Source organism: Prionailurus bengalensis, chromosome A1 (assembly GCF_016509475.1).
Source record: "Prionailurus bengalensis isolate Pbe53 chromosome A1, Fcat_Pben_1.1_paternal_pri, whole genome shotgun sequence".
Classification (NCBI taxonomy): Eukaryota; Metazoa; Chordata; class Mammalia; order Carnivora; family Felidae; genus Prionailurus; species Prionailurus bengalensis.
Genome location: NC_057343.1, coordinates 145,679,672 through 145,702,658, shown reverse-complemented (window position 1 = coordinate 145,702,658; position 22,987 = coordinate 145,679,672). Strand labels below are relative to the sequence as shown.

The window sequence follows — 22,987 nt, the reverse complement described above, 5'->3', positions numbered from 1 at the left end:
CGCCACCCAGGCGCCCCAAGTCTGCCCATTTTTTAATCAGGTTATCAGATTATTTTGCTATTGAATTATAGGAGTCCTTTTATATTTTGAATATTAAATCCTTATCAGATACAGTAAAACCTTGGTTTGCAAGCATAATTCATTCCAGAAGCATGTTTATAATCCAAAGCACTTGTATATCAAAGCGAATTTCAAGAACCATTGGCTCAGTTGTGACAATGTGATGTTCAGCCTCATGTACTACTCATATTGCAAGACATCACTCGTTTATCAAGTTAAAATTTGTTAGGAATGTTTGCTCATCTTGTGGAACACTCACAGAACAAGTTAGTTGCAATCCCAGGTTTTACTGTATATGGCTTAAAAATATTTTCTCCCATTCTGTAGGTTACTTTGCCATGTTGCTGATTGTTTCCTTCGCTGTGCAGAGGTTTTTTAGTTTGATATAATCCCTCTTAATTATTTTGCTTTTGCTGCCTGTTCTTTTGGTGTCCTAACCAAAAAACACTGCCAAGACCACCGCCAAAGAGCTTTTACTCTGTTTCCTTCTAGGAGTGTTATGATTTCAGGTTTTATGTTCAGGTGAAACAAAACATAAAAATTTGACTCCCCCCAAACAGGAAGATGGAATATGTGTAACCTCTAGGAAAAAAAAAACCAAAAAACCTTCAGATACTGACTTTCTATATTACTTTTGCTTATTAAGAATATCTTGATTACCTAAAATTTAAAAAAAAAGGAAAGATCTCCTATTCTAGCACTGTAGGTAGTGTCACAGAGAGACAAACCACAGTCTCAGCAGAGAGAAAGTGTGGGTTATACTCTGAACAGGTTATTTATGTTCCCTCCAAGCCTCAGTTTGCTCAGCTCTAAAATAAGAACACTGGTTTGAAAAATCTCTAAGCACCATCTCAAGGAATTAAAAGTGATAAAATACTTCTTAGTGCTATTACATTTTGATACTATAATAATGCTGTATCTAACATAATTAATGTGAAGATAAGATCTTATAAATAGCTAGAAAATTGTATTGATGTAGAAGAATAATCAGAAAAAAAGTTTTAATCTTTTTTTTTAATCTGCTAATAAGAGCAAGTTTGGGGGTCTGGTTTATTGAAAATTTACCACTTAATTTTAAATTTAAATTTACCACCTTAATTTTTTAAGGTCATTTTCCTGTATATAACAGTCAATTCTCATTGAAAATGCCAAGAAAATAGTCTAATAATACCAGTTTTTTCAGATAACTAGGTTTCTAAATAAAGAATCACTTAAGAAGTGATGAGCCGGAAGTGACATGATTAAATATGTCCTCTGCCCATTGCATTAAACCTAGTCACATATTTAACAAGAATGAAAAAAAAAAAATGCCTATGTCTGGACAAGGATTGTCCCCTTGACTACATTCTGAACTTTTATTGTGTCTAAGCTCTAAAACGTTAACCTGGTGAAGTTGCTAATAATATTTCAAGAACTGAGGTATTAAAGCATAAAAATACATTTCTGTGATGTCATCTTGTTCTTGTGGAGATTGCCTATTCTTTTTCATTCATGTGAAGAGAACTTTAAATGTCTACTTCAGGGAAGAAAACTCCCTGAAGAATATACTGATGTAGTAATGAGATTTTAATACCTGAAATGTTTAGAATATGAAGAAGACATACTGATGAGAAGAAGATGTCACAGGAGAGTAATTTTAATGAAAAAGTCTTTTAAAAAACCCAGTGTCTAAAAGGCATGCAAGTGGTTAACATCAGACTTGACAGAACTTGATTTTGTACATAGGGAAAGAGGAAGAAGGAGGCAACTACCAGATCATGTAATCGTTGACAGTCATTTTATAAAATCTTTGATCTTTTGTGTATGATTTGTTACGGACATTTTTCCTTACTTCATTGTGCAATTTGTTCTGAATTAGACTACAGTTAATTTGGTGCACTCTATATCTGCACAGATTCGTTAAAGGTAGATACAAACGGGGTTTTTTTGTACTTGAATTCACAGTTTGTGTATAGTTTTGGATTTTACTTTGACTATGTTTTGGGAATTACACAAGAATTAATGTACATAATTTAAACTGTTTTAAAGCAAAAATTTTTAATTGGGTTTTATTGATGAAGACTTCTTTAAAAGGCTAAAGTTATATTTTGTATGTTTAACCATCCTCTATTATACATTCACCTGTTTCAGTGATACTTGTGTCTTGCAATTTTGGATATGTTTTAGAATAAAGGTTCATTTTACAGAAAAAAATTGATAAATTATGCTGAATTTCTGAAGTTATAATAACTTAAAAAACCCAAACTCTTAGGGATGAAATAAGTTTCAAATTAATTATTAAAATAAGAATACAATCATGGAAATATTATAAAGAATAATAAATAAAATAGTACAAAATATCCAGAAAACTATTGTCATAATCTCAAGCACTAAGTTGACTCTGAAGTCAGTTCAATTGCTGGCTCTACCATTTCCCATTATGTAACAAGGTATTAACTTGTGCTTATTTTCGATATATAAAATAGTAATTATTAACAGTACCTACAAAACTCCATGCAGGGCCTCATGACAATTATATGGAATCATGCATATAAATCACTTTGTATACTGTCTGGCACACACAACTATAAATATTGCTAAGATTACTAACAAAGTCTACTGATTCTTTATAATTAGAACATTGAAAATTCTTAGGTTGATTTAATTATATGAATTAATATTTATTGTTTATCAAAAAAACAATTATACATGCATATTTCTCTTAAAATCAACTGGTAAATTTCCTTTTAATTTGAAAAACAATAAGATTTTGCTTTATTTCAGCCTATAAAATAAACTGGCTAAGAACTTACAACTTCAAGTATCTTTAATTAAAAATCTCATGACATGTGTATAGGACTAAAGAATCACATTCTAAGTAGGTTTAGCTTTTTAAAAATTTACCTAGCTAAGTTGTTATAGACAATCAGTTATAGACAGAAGTCTCAAAGACATAATTTGCTATTAATTTGCTGCTTGAGAAACAGAAGCAGAAAAGTAAGCTAATATAAAAAAATCTATTAGAGCTATGTATTTTGTAGGGTATGTTCTGGATTGGTCTCATCACAACATAATCTACATCTATATTCTATGCATTAATCAAGGTGGCACAACATCCATAAGAATAAAAGATTTTATATTTGCGATACTATAGACTATACCAAGAAAGTGGGCCAAAGTACTTAAGTTCAGCAAGTACTGAAGTTTAAAAAGTGGTTTTTCTTAACCCTCTAATATCAAGAAATCCAGTTACCTTATCTGCCCAATGTTTGCATTATTGCTTCCTGTTCTTATTCTGGGTCTCAGCCCAAAGGTCACCTCCCCCAGAGAGCTCCTCCCTGACCACACAGCCAAAGTTGTCTGTTCCCACCCCCCATTTCATGCTTTATTTTCTTTTTAGCATTCATTTTGATGTTAAATTATCTTACTTATTAGTTAATCTGTGTGTTTGTCTTTGGTCTTTTCTCATTAGCATGTGAGCTCTCTGAAAGCAGGAACTCTGACTGCCTTGCTCATTGCTGTGCCAAGAAAAGCTTCTGGCACATAGTAAGGGTTCAATAAATGAAAACAGTGGCTGATTATCAATCACTAAACAGTAGGTTTGCATCCTCATCATTGTTCTCTACTGGGGCTTGGGGGTTGGAGGTGGATAAAACCCCACATAGATTCCCACCATTGTTTCCCAGATACCTGTCCCTATATCATAGAACAATGAAGTGACAATGCCCTTACAGCAAAAGGGGCCTCTGCCTTAATCCTGCACTTAAAAAAAAAAAAGGTGTTAGTGTTTATTTTTGAGAGAGAGACAGAGAGAGAGCAGCGGAGGGGCAGAGAGAGAGACGGGGACAGAGGATCTGAGCAGGCCCTGTGCTGAGAATGGAGAGCCCAGTGTGGGGCTCGAACCCACGCACCGTGAGATCATGACCTGAGCCAAGTAGGATGCTTAACCAACTGAACCACTGCACTTTAAAGGGCCCCACATATCACAAGTTCACTCACCTAAATTAGTATTAAAGTATATGAGATACTCTGCCTCGGAATCTGGCCTTCGGCAGTGACATGGCATTATCCTTAAGCCTAAATATCCACTCTGATGGTAATACTCTTCAGGCCCTAGGAAAATGCCTCTCCACCTTGTTTGCCTTATGTTCTCAATCAAGAGGGGGCTGTGTTTGAATTTAATAAAGGTTTGTTTTTTTTCAGTGTCAGCAATAAACACTGCTTTAGAGAGTATGAGAATCCGAGTGAGAGAAATTCTCAGGTGAGTGAAAAGAGAAATTAACTCACTTGCCAAAACTTTACTGTGGGATGGTTATGTATACAATAGACTCTATTGCATACCAAGATATTTCTCAAGAATGCTATCTCTGCCCTCCATCCTCATGTTCTAATTCCTGACTCAGGGGATCCTTGGGAATTAAGGCAGTACTTATAACAGTGGCACATAGTAGCCGTGTAACTTTCTGCAACATGGAACAGTTATTCATCCAAACATCACCAGCTCATCAACAGAACAGACATGTATATCATTAATTAAATTCAGTTGTGTTTTGCATTTTGCCAACTTTCTATTTTGTCATCATGAATGTATATTTTTAAAATGAGATGACAGCACAAATTTTATTTAACAATTCGCTCACTTGATGTATAGTCTTAAATATTTAGACATATGGTATATGGGGCTCCACTTGGACTTTTGCTCTAAGACCCACAATTTTTAGAGACAGGACTACAAATAAAGAGAGTATGCTCTGCCCTGGATCCCTGTTCTGGTTACTATTACTGCCTAACAAATTACCCCCAAACTCAGCAGCTTACAACAACCATTTTATTATGAAAATAATTGTGTGTATCAGCAATATAGGAACTCTTTGGGTAGTTTTTGCTTGGTGTCTCTGATGCATTTGTAAGAAAATATCAACTGAGCAGTGTCATTCTCAAGGCTTGACAAGGTTGGTTATCCAAGAAGGCTCACTCAGTTGACTGGCAGTTAAAGCTGGCCATCAGCCTGGAGCTAAGCTGGGACTATTGACCAGAGGCCATTACATACCTCTTCAACATGGCGTTTGAAAGGAACTTGGATTTTACAGGCTGGCTGCCTCCAGAAAGAGTCCCAAGAGAACCAGGCAGAAATGCATGGTCTTTTATGACCAAGCCTAGGAAGTCACATAATATCACGTAGTCACAAAGTATGTACCCTATTGTGGGAAGCTGTCACAGTCCTGACAGATTTAAGGAGAATGGACAAAGACCCCATCTTTCAATGTGAGAAGTATCAAGTCCCCATTCTTCTTAGGTTACTTTCTTAGTCTCCCATAGGGGCAGGAACTGATCTGGATCTGTTTGACACTGCTTTCCATACCCAGTAGCACCCATGTACAGCTGGTGAGGTAAAGCCCAGTGGAAACTGACCATTTGCCTGATTTGAGAACACACGGATGACTGTGTAGGTTCCTGCATCTCTAGCACGATTAGCTACATGGTTGAAAAATTGATTTCAAAATTGATGTAAGAAAAAACGATTTCCAATATAATGTTTCCTTTGTTTTATTAGGATACTACACAGGGTACAATCCAACATCATTATACAAGTATATCACCTATCTGAGACAATTGACCTAAAATGAAAGTATGATATTATAAGCTAGATTGATCACTCACCTAATATGAGCTAACAATGAACAGCCTGATGTCACTCAGAGATTGAAAAATAGAAGTGAATATTTTCATAGGAAATAAAAGAACAGCAATTATAAAAGCATTGTGGTGGTGTATCAGCTAGAAATCTTTTGGTGACACATGACAGATAGCCAAAGGCAAATGGTCTTAAAGGACTAAGAGGGGGAGAGAGAGTAGAAGGGAACATAGGAAAGATTTATTTGTTCATGTAACTGGAAATCTCCAAAGTGATTTCAGGTGAGACTTGACCTAGCAGTTCAACAAAATTATCAAGAACTTGCCTTTCCCTATAGTCTTCCACATGCTTGAATACCCCTGTATGGCTCATTGGTAATTTTAAAAATTTGTCTTGCTTCCACTCTCCATTCCCATTCAGAGCTCAATCTCCTTTTAGGAAATAATTGTTTAATCTTAGTGAAAAGGCAATTCTAGTTACTTGTCTCATCTCTACTGAAACTGAGAGAAACTGATTTCACCCCTTCCTATACTTTTTTCTTCCTAAGCCCTAGGGTCATGAATAGGCATATGACCTAAACTTGGCCGGGCAAATGTTCTCTCGGGTCTTTAGTTCTTGACCAAGGAAGGAAAACGGGCAAGACCATACCAGTATCTTGTGGTATAATAAGCAACTTTGCTATGCTTCCCAGTCCTGAAGCACAGCCTTTGTTTCTGCCTGCTGTTAAGCCTGGTTTTCCAAATCTAGTCAATTCTGAGAGCAGCAAAAGCATCTTCCTTGCTTAGGATGCTTAGGCCCTGCTGCTTGATTTCCAAAGCAATGAAGGCTTCTTGGACATGGCCATCCAGAGGAGAGCTTCCCATCTCTGTGTCCCCATGGAGCTGTATATCCTATCCTTTGATATGCCCTCACCACATTACACTACTGACTTATCCACCTGTGTTCCCTACCAGACTGACAGCTCCCTGAGAACAGGGGCCTTGGCTTATGCTTATCCCAGTGTGTGGTCAGTATGAGGTATATAAAATAATGTATTTAATTAATCTATTTGGAGAGAAAAGACATGTCAGTATTAAATGATTCTAAAATTTAAGGCAGTATATTGTTAAGCAGAAAGCGTAAGGGCTCTACAAAGTGTGGAACTGCCAGAAAGAACATTTTTAGGCTGCTTTGTGAGAAGTCATTGCACACTCTTTGTTTCCCACTAAAAGGAACCAGTCTTCCTTAAAGAAATGCCTAGTTTCAGGGCTGGGGAAGCAAAAAATACAAGATGAGCCTGCAACATCTGTTTGTACTGGGAAATGAAGAATAACAAAAGGAGAAAAGAGGTATTTCAACAACAACAACAACAACACAGAAGCCAGCTTGGGGGGGTTCCCTCTGACCCAACCGAGGACAATTTGAGCTTCAAAATGAATAATGGTAATAAGAGAGTATAGCCCATTGAATAAAATAGGAAACAATGAGTCCACAGAGATATAAATAATGTATAAATTTAAATTTTAATGAAGAATGAGATATTTACATAGTTTCAAAGTACCTCCACACAAATGCTTATAAATTAAAAAGCCTGGAGATACCACCTCAATCAAATGACCAACATGAACATCATTGGGGCACCTGGCTGGCTCAGTCAGTTGAGCATCCAACTCTCGATTTCGGCTCAGGTCATGATCTTAGAGTTTGTGGGATCGAGCCCCATGTCAGGCTCTGCTCTGACAGCGTGAACCTGCTTAGAATTCTCTCTCTCAGCCTCTCGATGCCCCTTTCTCTCTCTCTTTCTCAAAATAAATAAACTTTAAAAAAGTTATTTTTACAAATGAAAATCATCAAAAATGGGACAGACTGAAACTGTGCAGGGGCACCTGGGTGGCTCAGTCGGCTGAGCTTCCGACTTCAGCTCAGGTCATGATCTCATGGTTTGTGAGTTCGAGCCCCGCGTCCGGCTCTGTGCTGACAGCTTGGAGCCTGTAGCTGCTTCGGATTCTGTGCCTCCCTCTCTCTCTGCCCTTCCCCTGCTCACACTCTGTCTTTCTCTCTCAAAAATAAATAATACACATTAAAAAAAAAGAAATTGTGCATTACCTGATAAAATGCACAAAGAATGCAGCATCGTTTTGTGCCATTCCTGCTGAAGATGCATAAACTCTATCTAGTTACAAGGAGACATCAGACAAACCCAAATTGAGGGTCATTCGACAAAAATTCTGGCCTGGAACCTTCAAAAGTGGCAAGGTCATGAAAGTCACAAAAAGATCGAAGACTCCTGGACTGAAGGAAGACGACAGAAATGACAACTGAATGTAACACAAAGCACTGTCTCCCTTGGGACCATTGGTGACACAGAAGGGAGCCCAAGGATCAGTGGTAATAAAGTGTAAATGTTAACGTCCTCACTTTGGCAGTGTATTCTGGTTAAACAGGAGAATGTCTGGCTTATAGGAAATTCAAACTATAGTATTTAGGAGTAATAGATCATCAAGTTGGCAACTTACTCTCATATGTTTTAGGGAAAACATTTGCATAGGTACTTCAACTTTTCTGTAAGTTTGTGATTATTTAAAAGACATGGAAACATGGGGCCCCTGGGTGGCTCAGTCAGTTAAGCGTCTGACTTCATCTCACGTCATGATCTCACAATTTGTGAGTTCGAGCTCCATGTCGGGCTCTGTGCTAACAGCTTGGAGCCTGGAGCCTGATTTGGATTCTGTGTCTCCTTCTCTCTCTGCCCCTCTCCAACTTGTGCTCTGTCTCTCTATGTCTCTCAAAAAATAAATAAATGTAAAAAATAAATAAAAATTAAAAAAATTTTAAAACATGGACACAAATCAAGATTGATCTTTAGTCTAGTAAATGGTCAGTGGAAGGATACAATCTGAAGAGTTGTCCACAGCCAGCTTCCATCCATATTTATCATTCTGTCTCATCTTTATTAGAATGATTTGTGTTTATGTAGCACTTTCACATGTGTTGTAAACTCTATAAACTCTATAAACTATAAATTCTATAAAGTCAGAGATTCCATCTGTCTCACATACCATTTCATTTATCCAATGCCTAGAATAGTCTCCGGGTCACAGTAGGCACTCATGAATGTGCACCAGTTGAATGATGAATGAATGAGTGAATGAATGAATGAATGAATGAACGAAGTAGCTTAGTCTAGAAAAAGCATGACCTTTGGAGTAGCTGAGACAACAGCTAGACTAATGGGTTTGAATCTGGGATCTACTACTACCTTATATGGTCTCGGGCAAGTTGCTTCAGTTTCCTTATCTATGAAATGGCAACTATAATAGTTCCCACACTTCACAGGCCTGTGTAGCATGTTATGAGTATTGATGAAATTATCTGGGCTTGAGTTCTTAACTCGGATCAACTGAGTGACATATTCAAGGTCAACACCAGTAAGAGGAGAGTCCACCTCAGACACAAACACATCTCCCTGGACCAAGATGTGGCTCTTTCTCCTGCATCACTACTTCCTTTAGTGATTGTAAAGGGCTCTTGTTAAACTGAATACATGCTCGGGAAAAGATTGCGATGAAAGTTCTATCTCCTTGACAAAAGACAAAAGCAAACATTAGTGTGCAACAGAATCACATGCAATTTTTGTTCAAACACAGATTATTGCCCCCACTCCACAGTTTCTTTTTTTTTTTTAATTTTTTTTCAACGTTTTTTATTTATTTTTGGGACAGAGAGAGACAGAGCATGAACGGGGGAGGGGCAGAGAGAGAGGGAGGCACAGAATCGGAAACAGGCTCCAGGCTCCGAGCCATCAGCCCAGAGCCTGACGCGGGGCTCGAACTCACGGACCTCGAGATTGTGACCTGGCTGAAGTCGGACGCTTAACCGGCTGCGCCACCCAGGCACCCCCCCACTCCACAGTTTCTAATTCAGTATTCAGTATTGTATTCAGTATGTATTCAGCATGTCTGGGAAGGGCCAGAGAATTTTGCCAGAGAACAACCGCCAGGGAGGGAATTAGTTGAGAGTCAGCTTAGAAAGCAAGGAAATGCTGAGGGCAGGAGATTGAAGGATATGAGTAAACCTAGAGGCAAAGGAAGGTCAGCTTCAGGGGCTAAGAAAAGATGGGAGGGCTCTGCCATCAGATGTTAGCTCAGTCTCTACCTTTGTCTCTGAGACAAAACAGGCCAATTCCTCTAAAGTCACAAACTACCAAAACTCAACCCATACCAAATAACATTAAGTCGAGTAGCTCTAAAACTATTTATAAAATTTGAATTTATAGTTTAGAAACCTATCAAAAAAAATCTCCAGCATTCAGATGGTTTCACTGGAGAATTCTAGAAAACATATAAAGAACACCAAATCTGCACAATGTCTCCCAGAATATAGAGGGAATGCTTCCTGATTCACTTTATGAATGTAACATCAAAACCAGACAAAGACAGTAGCAAGCAAGCAAGCGAGAGAGAGTAAACAAACTATAGACCAGTATCAAAAATATAGATACAAAAACCCTTAACAAAATGTTAGGAAATAGAATTCGGCAGTATATAAAAAGAATTATACACCATGACCAAGAGGGATTTATTCTAGGATGAGAGCCTGGTTCAATATTTGAAAACAATCACTGCAGTCCCCCATATTGACAGGTAGTGTTGGTGGCATCCAGGGGACTCCACTAAGCAGTGCCTAGGATGTAGGTGGGGCCTAGCAATTTTGGGGAAGTGAAAAAATCAGTCTGTATGTACACGGCTTGTGTTCAAACAAAATAAAGTGCTACACTCCACATGCATAGGTGACTCCCAGGTTTCACACCTAATGCTTGTCTCTCTGAGAGCTGGGGCCACTGGAAGCACAGGGACAAACAGGAGAAAGGTTGGCTTGAGGCCCCAGGTGCTAAATGGGACAGTCCAATGGCCCCAAGAGGAGACTGATTCCAAGAGTAGAGTCCAGGAGTGAAGAAGAGGAAGAGACCCTGGAAAAAGTTGGCAACTGAAATACAAGAAAGCCCATTCTGGAATTTTTGCTTAGGACTCTGTGTTTAAGCTTTGAACTGCATCCTTATAACTGAAATTTGAACTTGAAAACATTGGCCTGACACCATGCATAACATACCAAAGGTAGAATCAAGTCTGATAACTAATAAAGTTCATCTCCATATGAAATTCTTTGAGTTACCAAACTTTCTGCCTGGGATTCATCTCCTAAAATGAAAAGACTCCCAGCTGCTTCTGATATTCAGCACAGTGTAAGTATCATGGCTTTCTGTGCCTTGTGTGAATTCCCTCAGCACCCACTATGCCAGTGCCCAGTACACACTGACAGTGTCTTAATGCCTACTGATGCAATGCTCTGAGCGCCCTTGCCCTGCGGTCAGCATAAGTGCTGGGGAGTTAATGCTCCCCAGAGCAGCCCTTAGTCAATGAAGTCTTTATCCTCCAGCTCCCTTTTCTCCAGGAGGGGTAACTTAGGCTGTTCTTCACAAACTTTAATGTGCTTATGACTCACGTGAGAATCTTAATAAATTTCAGATTCTGATTCAGCAGGTCTGGGATGAAGCCTGAGATTCTGCATTTCTAACAAGCTCCCAGGCAGTGCCCATGCTGCTCGTCTGGGGACCACACTTTGATTCCCCTATTAATGCCCTCTGCAGTTTCCTCCCAAATAAACTGTTTGCTTTCAAATTCTTGTTGGAGGGTGTGCTTCAGGGGAAGCACTTTGTTCCATCTCTCTTCTTATATTTTATGTCCCTTGTTCTCAGTTTTCTAAAAGGCTGACCTCTACCTCTAAAAGGCTGACCCAGGGCAAACACTTCATTTCCTCATCTCCAGAATGAGGGGGTTAGACTGTCTAGTTTCCTTCCTACTCCAACATTCTAAACAAGTTCTCTTTATTCTGGTTATTATCATACTTTCCACACTCCTCCCGATCTGCTTTCCTGCTCTTGTGCATGACCTTTTAAAATCAAGCTGGCTTCACATTCTGCTCATCTTCAAAAGATGGCTCTAAACAGAAATGGAAAATGGAAGCCTTTTCTTTAAACATAATAGCAAAAATCCTTGACAGATAAAGGATACAGCAAATGTTCACACATGCAGATGACATTTTCATTGTGTGGGAGAAAAAGAGACCATTCAGAAAAACATAAGAATAGTAGTTTCAGGCAGAGGCTGAAAACAAAAATCAGTGAGAAACCAACAAAAGATATGAAACCATAATCAAAGGACATCTAAATAGGAGATAATACACATAGAAAACACAATAGTGAGTGTGTGAACTTGTCTGCTTTTGGATCAAACATCCCTTCACATACATATGCAGATACAAGCTGCCTGCCTCCGATAGTCCCTTTGGAAAGCTACCTTCTTACACCTATGCTTAAAACAGTTTGAAATTCCTCTAGTTTACAAGAAACCAAAGAAATGAATACATATATAATATTACCACTTTAGTCGCCATTTTTTAATGCAAAATAAACCAACAGGACAAAAACCTTACTTTTGGTAACTTCAGGCATTTCCTAAAATATTAATACATGAAATTCATACATGTAACCATCAGTTATGGCTGTGCAACAAATAATCCCCAAATCACAGAACCTAACAACAATAAGTACTTATGTCTCATTCATGAGTGTGTGTGCCTGCTGGGTAGCTCAGCTTCATGCTGCAAGTCTGTAGGTTGGGTGCCTGGCTCTGCAATAGGTGGATCCAGTATAGCACCCAGATGCTGATATGGAAAGCCGCTCAGGCATATGAACTTCCCATGGCAGAGGTAAGACATACCCAAGAACAGGTACATGTGGTGCTTTGAAGGCTAGGCTTGGAACTGGTACCCCCTTAACTCACTGTGTTCCATTCCAAAGCAAGTCATGTGGCCAAAGCCCAACATTAATAAGTGCCTCCCGTGAAGTTATCAGCGAACAGAATGAATATGTACTGAATACTGTGATCTGCCAAAATGGCATTAACAACTCTAGAGGCATTTTCCAAGAAGGGTTGATACGAGTAATAACACTGTTATTGAAATAAGTATGCAACTGCATATGAGGACCATCTTGGAGGCATGGGTTTGACTTTGTTTTAAAAAGTCATTTTTATCTGTCCAACTTCGGCTCAGGTCATGATCTCGCAGTTCACGAGTTCCAGCCCCGCGTCAGGCTCCATGCTGACAGTTCAGAGCCTAGAGTCTGCCTCTTTCTGTGCTCATGCTCTGTCTCTCCTTCTCTCAAAAATAAATAAAAACATTAAAATAAACAATTAAAAGTCATTTTTATGCTTTATATAAAAGCCAAACTTAATTCTTGCCTAACAATGCATCCAGTTTGTATGTATGCTTATGTGGGATGGAAACCTCTTTCAAAACATATTTTTTAAGATTTTTATAGCCCTGTTATTTTTTTAATATGAAATTTATTGTCAAATTGGTTTCCATACAACACCCAGTGCTCATCCCAATGGTTGCCCTCCTCAATGCCCATCCCCCACCCTCCCCCCTCCCACCGCCCATCAATCCTCAGTTTATCCTCATTTTTAAGAGTCTCTTATGGTTTGGCTCTCTCCCTCAAAACATCTTTAAAAGGAAAAGCAATATATTGAAAAAAAAGAAAAAAGAAATATGGATCTTTGCAAAAAAAAAAAAAACCAGAAAAAAAAAAAAAAAAGGAAAAGCAAAATTGCCAGAATGTCCCATTCCAACGTCTCTAGGCTGGGGCTTAGCAGGCTGTAAAGGAATGAGAAAGCATCACCAATTTGTTGAAAGCGATTAGGTTTTGTGGTAAGCTACTTTGGACAATCAGGAGCCCCAAGTTTAAGCCACATGCTCCTACTTTCTTAGCTGTTCCTATTATGTCTGACATGTTGCTTCATCTCTCCAGGCTTCCATTTCTTCACCTGCAAATGCTCTCCTGGGTGCAGCCACCCCTAACAATACAATAACTATGAATCTATTATATGCTGGAGGTTTTCTGGTGTCTCTATTTCCTGAATGAGAACTGCTTTGTAAATTCACTGATTTCAGCTCTAGAAAGTGTAATGGCTGCTTTGTGTTAACAGCTGAGAATGAAAATTCTCATTTAATATTCTAGATTTTGTCTCCTGAAAAGAGTCTCTTGGGATTTGCTGGCATCATTAATAGTGAGGCGACAGTTTCTAATCTTAAATTCTCTAGATTAAAACCAAAAGATTGCCTTTCTTTGTTGAGTGACTCTCATGTCCCTGCAAACATCAGCACTTTGTGTTTGCTTGGCAGTGGGGGTAATTTCACAACAAACTGATCAATAACAAAGGGTTTGGGGGAGCTATTTTAACATCCTAAGAACCAGAAGGTGTATTTTGAACTAGGGCTTGAGGAGTGAGGGTCCACTCTACCTGGCAGTCAACAGCCAGGGGGAAGAAAAGGTAGTCCAACACTCTAAAATCAGTTTCTAAAGCAAAATGTCCGCATTCTCTGGACAACATTTAACAAATCAATCCTTAACCTCCCACCGTCTGTCAAGTTCTTCAGATGGCTGTTATCCTCACTACTTATTTACTTAGCAAACACCTGTATTACCTCAGCCAGGCACCCGCTGAGTTACATACATTACTTCATTTAATTCTCTCTACAGTCCTCTGACCTAAGTACTGCTGTCCTCCCTTTACACTTGAGAAATTCGGGCTGCTTTCAGCTTTGCCAAGCTTGGTGGCCCGGGATTTGGCTTCTGACACCCAAGAGAGATCTCTTTCCCGCTCCTCGCGATATTCCCGGCACCTCGAATCCCACGTGCCAGTGCACCGGACGGGCCCTGGCGGCCCGCGGAGCGCGGGGCTCGGGCCCAGGGCTGCGGCGCCGGTGCCCTGCGGAGCGAGCGTGGTTTCCGCGCTGACCTGCTCGGCCCGACGCCCTCAGCCCAGAGGCTTCGCGGCGGGCCCGGCTATGGAGCGCCCCGAGCCCGCCGAGGTGCGCATGAGCCAGGCCATCCAGCCCGCGCACGCCAACCCGCGCGGCGAGCTGAGCGCGGGGCAGCTTCTCAAGTGGATCGACGCCACCGCCTGCCTGGCTGGTAGGGGGCCGACGCGGAGGGACGCTGGGCGGGGGCGGAAGGGGAGCGCGGAAGGCCGGCGTGGCGGGGGTGGCGGCCGGCTTGGATACCGGGATGTGGGGTGGTGGGGGTCGGGACATGAGAGGATCCCGAGGCCAGGGGTGCAGGCCGACCCACCCCAGTACGGAAGCAGACGCTTGGCGCCCCAGTCCTCACCATTCCTGGACCCGGGGTCCGTGAGGAGAGAGAGGCAAGGAGAGGGTATTTCCAGCTGTGAGTAGTTGGGGACCCTAACGGTTGCGGTAGTTCATCCAACACCGGGAATGACCTAGACCAGTGATTCTCAAACCTTTCAGCCTCAGGACTCCTTTACCCCATTAGGTAAGTGAGGACCCCGCACTTTTGTTTATGTGGGTTATTTTGTTGATATTGACCATCACCGAAATCTTTTGTTATTTTTAAAAATATTTATTTTTTGAGAGGGCACAAGCTGGGTTGGGGCAGCAGAGAGAGGTGGGGGGGGGGGGGCAGAGGATCCCAAGCGGGCTATGGGCTGACAGCAGTGAGCCTGATGATGGGCTCAAACTCAGCAACCCTGAGATCATGACCTGAGACGAACTTAGATGCCCTACTGACTGAGCCACCCAGGAGACCCTCAAAATCTTTTAAAATGAATTCATTTTAAAAGAACAAGAATAAACCCATGACATAATTTTATTGAAAAAATAACTATTTTCACCAGTAATAAAACTATGCTTAAAGGCATGCTCTTGGTTTACATTTTTGCAAATCTCTTTACTATCTAGTTTGATAGATTACTCCTTTCTTATATCTGCTTCTGCATTCAGTTTGTTGCTACCACACCTTATTTCGTCTCCTCTCAGGACCTTTGCACCTGCTTCTCATTTTACCATTATGACCTTCTTTTGCCCTTTCCATGCATTACATCTCAGCTTAAACAGCCTTTCCTCAGAGAAGTTTTTCTTGACCACTTGTTTACATTTGTACTCTTCCAGCAGTTTTAGCAGAATGCCCTTTTTTATTTCCTTCCTACTGCTTAGCACAATCTGTAATTATTTTGTGTGTTGATCTCTTCACCTCTTTATTTTCTGCCTGGCCAATTCGCATGTAAGCTAAAGTTAGTTCTCCAGTGCTTAGTAAGCACTAAACAAAAACCTCTGCTTTCATGGATAGGTAGGTTGGTGATGAATGGGTCCAAAACTTGGAATCTCATTTCTGAAATGAAGTCAGGCTTTTCATAACGCAGGAACAGACCCGGCAAAGGTATATTGTGAAGGAAAATATGTTAAGATTAAAAACTAAAGCTGGAAGGAGCTTAAGATCATGTTTCTTAGGACTCTTATTTTACAAAGATCATGTTTCTTAGGACTCTTACTTTACTTTACAAAAGTAAAGTTCAGATGATGACAGAACCCCGCTTTTCTCACTGAGTAACAACAGAGTTTCTAATCCCCTGTGTGTTAACAGCCCCCAAAATTTAGTCACATATTCATGCCAATCTGTTTGTTTGTTTTCTGTTTGTTGATAGGTCTGTTTGGTTTCTCTCTTAACAGTTTTTATTAGTACTTGAGGTTGATTATAATAACATAAATAATGGAAGAATAAATGTAAAATTAATTCACATCTAAGGGAAACAAGTGTAAAAATCACTGAGGTTGCTAATAAAAATGATGCCTATTGCCAAGGCAACTGAATACATTATGTGAATAATGAATTGATCATTTTGTGCTTCTGTCCTGTAAAGAATAAACAATTGCTGTGCTGCAATTGTCAGAAAAGTGTCTGCCTTTTTACATCTTTGGAAACTCAGGCCATAGACTGATTCAATTGATAACCAACTGCTTTGGATTAATAGCTCTGTTGCTAATAATACAACATTAAATAAACCTTTATGATAAAGTTAGTTTGGAAACATGGAAATACCTGTGTTAAACACTCTATGGTGAGAAGCACCACATAAGCAAGGGACGTTATTTAGTCAAGGTGCGACAGAATCTGTGGCAGAGAAATGCTCCGCCATAGTGCTGTCCTTTCTTTGATAAGAGTAGTACAAAAACTGGTTTTCCTGGCATTTTCCCAGCCAGAGTTCCTTGTTGACCAGCACTTTTCCACAGGCCCATTACTATGATAAATAATGATCCCAGCCATAGACCTAAGGCTCTTCTGTGACACCCAGACACTGCTAGATTCCAAAAGATCTTCTCAATATTTCAAGATTAAATATGTTCACTATCATTTTGGCATTAAACCTCATTTCTGTCAGTAGTCCCATTTTTCTAGTCGTTCCTTAAGCCTAGAGGAATGAAACCATTTCTGAGTCATTCTCCACCCTCTGTATACATTTCTTATTTTGAAATATCACAAACTCACCCTTTTCTCTATTGCATTTCTGAATCTTGTCCAGGGTTCACTCTCTTAGGAATGGCATGCAGTCCATCCAGTAACACAAGTCAAAAATCTAGGAGTCACCCCTTCTTGATACCTCTGTCTACCTTGCTTCCCCCTCCACATACTCAACCCATGAACTAAGTCCTATCAGTGTTACCTTAAAGAAATCACTCAAACCCAACCACCTTGCTGTGGCTCCACTGCCACCACCTAGGCCAACCTATCATCATCCTTCACAGGAACTTCAGCAGTGGTTTCTAAACTGATCATCTCCATTCATTCTGGTGTCCTCTCCACACTACATCTAAAATATTTTTTGAAGGTGCTAATCTGATCATATCATTGTTGTTTATCTTCCCCCCCCCCCCCCCCCCCCCGCCGTCTTCTTTATCAAGAGTTACAAGCATTCCTCTTCTGGCATAGTAAGTATCTCCTATTAGAAAAAAAAAAAGGCACATAGATAACTGCTATAAACTCTGGATAAAACAGTAAATAAAACCTACTTATGGGCAACTGACAGGTGAAAAAAAGCAGATTTAAACACTTGGAAGTCAACACTTGGAAGAAGAGAATGGTACTAGCTAACTTTCTCTGTTTTGTTTTAGTTTTTTAATGCCTTTAAGCCTGAAGAAAGACCTTACTCTGCTCCCAGCTAAATTTTTGATGGAAAACCCACAGACTTGCTGATTTGAAGAGCTATAGGATTTGGGGAAAACACAGCTACTTAAATGTGAGGAGGAAGTTTCAAGAGAGGAGAGAACTGAAGAGGCAGAGCTGTATAATCTATATTTTTGGCTCAAATCTCTGGTGAAGCTTGAATCATGCATGCATAGAAGAAACTCCAGCCTTGCTAGATGATGCCAAAAGAATTGGGAAAGGGCTGTTACAACCTCTAGGGAGATAGAGTTTTATAGTGGGAATTTAGTTAAGTACTTACTTGGAAAAACAAAACAAAACAAAACAATACTGTTTAGAGAAACATGTAAGAACCCATAATTTCTACAGTGTATCACTCACCATGGCTAGGATATAGTCCAAAATTACTTTATATACAAAGAAACAGGAAAATATGATGCATTCTTAAGTGAAAAGATAATGGTGATCAAGCCTCGATGATCCGAGTGTTAGAATTAAGCATCCATTATTCTATAGCAGCTATAATAAGTATGCTTGAGGATGTAATAAAAACTCATCATAAAATAAAAATCATCATAAAGAATGAAAAGATAGTAAGTCTCAAGAGAGAAGTAGAAACTAAAAAAAGAACCAAATGAAAATTCCCAAACTGAAAATTACAGTATCTGAAATTTAAAAATTCACTGGATAGGTTTAACAGCTGATTGGAGGAGAGTAAGTGAACATAAAGATGGACAATAAAAATTATTCAGTCTGAAGAAAAGGGAAAAGATGAATTTAAAAAATGAACAAGTAAACAGATATATCAAAACCACATCAAAAAGTATAACATACATGTAAAAGAAGCCCCAAAAGAAATGAGAGAAAGTCTGAGGCATAAAACAAACATTTAAAGAAATAGTAGCTGAAATTTTTCATATGTGGTGAAAGACATACATTTACAGATTCGAGATCATAGGACACCAAGCAAGATTAATACAAACACAAAACAAAACAAAACCTCACATCTATCACAGGCAAACTATGATGAAAAGAAAATCTTAAAAGCTGGCAGAGAAAAACACTGTGCTATACATAGGAGAACACTGGTTAGAATTACTTATGACCTCATCAGAAACAATGGAATCCATAAGACAGTGAACCAATATCTTCAATAATAATTATAAAACTGTCAACCAAGAGCTTCAAGGCCCTGTGCATAGTCCATTCTCAGCCGACCCTTCAGCCTTACCGTACCAGCTCTCCTTCTTGCTTTCTGCATTTTATCCTTAAAGACTTTGATCAGGATCTTTGCAGTTCCTTTTGCTCAGTGTGCTCTCCTTTTCTCTCTTCTTCCTCCTCAACACATCTATTTTTATCCTACTCATCCTTCACATGTCAGCTGAAGCATCCCCTCCACTTGGACATCTGCCCTGACATCCTCCCTAGGTCTAGTTTCTCATGTTATGACTCCCATAAAATTGATGTTTTCTTCAGGGCACTTAATTCATTTTGTTATTTATTCCTTTAATTAATCCATGGCTTCCACTAGTCTCCAAGAGAACAGAGATCATGGCTGTTTTACATTTCCATCACCTTACATAGAGGCTAACAACAGCACAGGTATTCAGTCAATATTAGTTAAAGGAATGAATGAATGGAGATGCCACCATTTTAATCAGTCATCATCTCATACCTGGATTACAACCACTTACCTAGTCTGCTACTGTTTCCAGCTTCTCTGTTTCCCCCAGGAAATCAGTAATAGCTTTAGAGTTTCTCCACTTTGATTAGCATACTGTATGAAAGACAATCAAAATCAAGAACCAGAGCAAGCTGGTCCTGTTTTTTTTTTAATTTTTTTTTTCAACATTTATTTATTTTGGGGACAGAGAGAGACAGAGCATGAACGGGGGAGGGGCAGAGAGAGAGGGAGACACAGAATCGGAAACAGGCTCCAGGCTCTGAGCCATCAGCCCAGAGCCTGACGCGGGGCTCGAACTCACGGACCTCGAGATGGTGACCTGGCTGAAGTCGGTTGCTTAACCGACTGCGCCACCCAGGCGCCCCAAGCTGGTCCTGTTAAATTAATATCTGACACACTTGTAAAAAAAACAACTGCATATAATCACACATAAAAATTGTAATCATATGTTGGTTCCCTATATTTCTATTTTTAACTTCATGACCCTTAAAAGTCTATAGCGTAAACCATGGCTGTTGAGCATCTGAAGCCCATCTTTAGCTAAGCACTTCTCTGAAGAGTGTTCCTTGGTTGGTCTTTTCTGAGAGTTCCTATTGCTTCTGTAGTCAAAATCACTATTTAGAACATTGTATTCAATCTTTCCAAGCCTGGATTTCCTCGTTTGTAAAATGAAACTAGTAATAGTACCAACCTCATGTAATTGACATGCATAAATACTTAGTTCAGTGCCTGGTCAATAATAAATGCTTAATAAATGGCAACTATTATTATGATAATATTTGTTCATGATCCCTAATGCAATCTAGTATAGTACTGTATATACATAATAGATATTCGATATATACAATCAAAATATATAAAAATTAAAAAAATTAGTCTTATTGATTATTGCACTTTAGTTATCATTTAAATCATTCAAAACTGGTTATTCATATTGGCATACATGGTAACATTTTATTAACAAGAATAGTTTAATAAACTCAACATCCTGTTCTCTCAGGTAACTGGAATGAATGTCTATTAGGTACTCCTTAGTGAATGTCTTACATCCTGTATTTGCAAGGATCTGGTAGTTCTCTGGAAATCTTAAGCTCTAAAATGGCATCTACTGTAGCTGGCTCTCTAATTGCCACTGAGCAAACTTATTAAGAGATAATAACACTGACTTCTCAGTATTGGGAAATCAGTAGGAATTTAACAAATGTTTGATACACTGAATTCAATTGAGCCCCTCTTGAGTATTTCTAGAGTCTGGTACTTTTACATTCCCTTCCTCTCATTGAACTTTATAGCTGGGAAGGCAGTCATTCCCTCTCCATCAATCACACACTAACTATGGTTAGTTTTCTGGTAACTCAGTTTGTATTATGTGCATGTTTGGAAGAACAGCTAGTTATCTCCAACTTAAAAACCAGAATGTACAATTTTCTACGAATTAGATTATAGAGAGGAGTGTTCTAAATAGCTACTCTCTGGAGTATTTCCCCATGTCTCTTTACCTGGCACTATCAAGTAATATTGTAGTTAAAGTAATCCACACAAAGAATACAACTTTAGTATAATTCGCTGTCTTTCTTTTTCATGTCTCTAAAAGTGTGAAGAATAAAGAGTGAAGTCTCCAAAATTAAAATGAGGTTCAAAGCACTTAAAAAGCCGGTGCAGTCTATTTGGGTTTTAACTGAATGTTCGTCAAAATCAAATTCTGACAGAAGCACATGTCAACATTTTTCCTAAAGAGATTAAGTTATGATATTTTTATATAAAGCAAAATCAACAATCAAAAAATATCTCAACAAATTAAATGCAGGCATGGAATATGGATAGCTAGGGTTCTTCCCTAATCTCTTTATACCCTATTTAAATATTCTCCTCTCCAACATAATTACTGCATACAGAATTTGGTAATAATGAACAATAAATATTGACTAAATACCTAATAGATGCTGAATATTTCTCTGCTACTCAAGAGAAGTTGTTCTCCAATTTGGGGTCTGATGTCAGTGTCTCCTATACTATTCAGTACTTATACTTGTTAAGTGGTCTAAATATAATCAGCTTCTGGTTATGTGGGATAATGGATACAGCTTTGATGAATTGTTTTTAAAACAAAAGAAGGGTCATATCTAACAAAATATTTAAAGTAGGTACTAACTTAATAAAATTGCTATTTAAATAGCTAGATATACTAGGTATTGGTTTTGAATTTCAAATCAAAGACAGTACAATAATTTCCATTCAGTAGAAGTACAACTTACAGATCAAAAGAACTGTCATTGATCCAGGTCATCTCTAAGTGTGGGCATAGTGGTACTTCACTGAACCAGAGGATGAGTTACTAGAATACATCCATTTAACTTTTATTCTTTTCCCTTATGCTGAAATATTTAAACATAACTATTAATTAACACATTTTTGCCTGTTTTTGAAGCTGAAAAGCATGCTGGGATTTCCTGTGTTACAGCCTCAGTGGATGACATACAATTTGAGGAGACAGCTAGGTAAGTGGTATTGCTCTATCACACCTTTCTCCTGGGCTTTTTGGCTCATTTACAACATATATTTGCATTACCTATGCTTGTTTATTTGGAGTCAATGATCCAATTTGTTAATTAAATATTTGACCTAATGTAAATCAATAAAATAGTAATTGCAAGACCTACTTTTAGTAAACACTTTGAAGTAGAAATTCATAGTCCTGATTTTATTGAGAAATAGCTCTCCAAATAGATGCATTCTGGTATGAGGCAGAGCTGGATTTCTAAAAGCTGATTCTTTTTTTTTTTTTTAATTTTTTTTTCAACGTTTATTTATTTTTGGGGGGACAGAGAGAGACAGAGCATGAACAGGGGAGGGGCAGAGAGAGAGGGAGACACAGAATCGGAAACAGGCTCCAGGCTCTGAGCGATCAGCCCAGAGCCTGACGCGGGGCTCGAACTCACGGACCACGAGATCGTGACCTGGCTGAAGTCGGACGCTTAACCGACTGCGCCACCCAGGCGCCCCTAAAAGCTGATTCTTAATGGCTCCTTCCTCTACAAGAAGAATAATTAATGATAATAAGAGTATCCATGATGGTGAATTTCATCATTAAGTTGTTGAGTGAACGTTAATTCATGTGAATACAAATGTTAAATTATGAAAAACATTTAATGTGTGAGAGCGTTTATGTGCTTTGCCATCTCCTATTGTAGAAAATTTCAAGATTAACAAATGTTTCAAACATATACAAAAATAGAAGAGTACAGTATATCCCCAAGGACCATCACCTAACTACAATAATAATAAGCTCATGGAAACTCTTGTTTTATCACTACTTCTCCATACTTCCCCACACACCTAGATTATTGTGAAAGGAAATCCCAGGCATCACTTATGAATATTTCATTATATATTTCTATATGATAAGGACTCTTTTAGAAAACATAATAATATAATAACAATACCATTAACAGAAATCATTCCCAATGACCTCAAAAGATATTTTTTAAAAAATTAAACAATTGGTTTCTTGAATCAGGATTGAATATGGTTGATAGGGCTTTTAACATAAAATTTCTCTTCTTTCCTTTCTCCTACTTTTTTTTTTTTT

General features: G+C 38.8%; 1 protein-coding gene across 5 annotated transcripts in view; it reads left to right on the top strand.

Annotated features, from left to right (window-relative positions):
- The first annotated feature begins 14,218 nt into the window (after positions 1–14,218).
- Positions 14,219–22,987, top strand: part of ACOT12 (acyl-CoA thioesterase 12) — a 55,517-nt gene continuing 46,748 nt past the window's right edge. Inside the window, exons 1-2 of one of the 5 annotated variants that reach the window (XM_043593159.1) lie at positions 14,219–14,690; positions 21,827–21,896. In XM_043593159.1, coding sequence (XP_043449094.1) covers positions 14,564–14,690; positions 21,827–21,896 — 197 coding nt within the window. In that variant the 5' untranslated portion in view covers positions 14,219–14,563. Of the gene's footprint in view, positions 14,691–14,808; positions 15,051–21,826; positions 21,897–22,987 lie in introns of those variants that run through there. The other 4 variants (XM_043593148.1, XM_043593153.1, XM_043593143.1 and 1 more) reach the window with 4 other exon arrangements.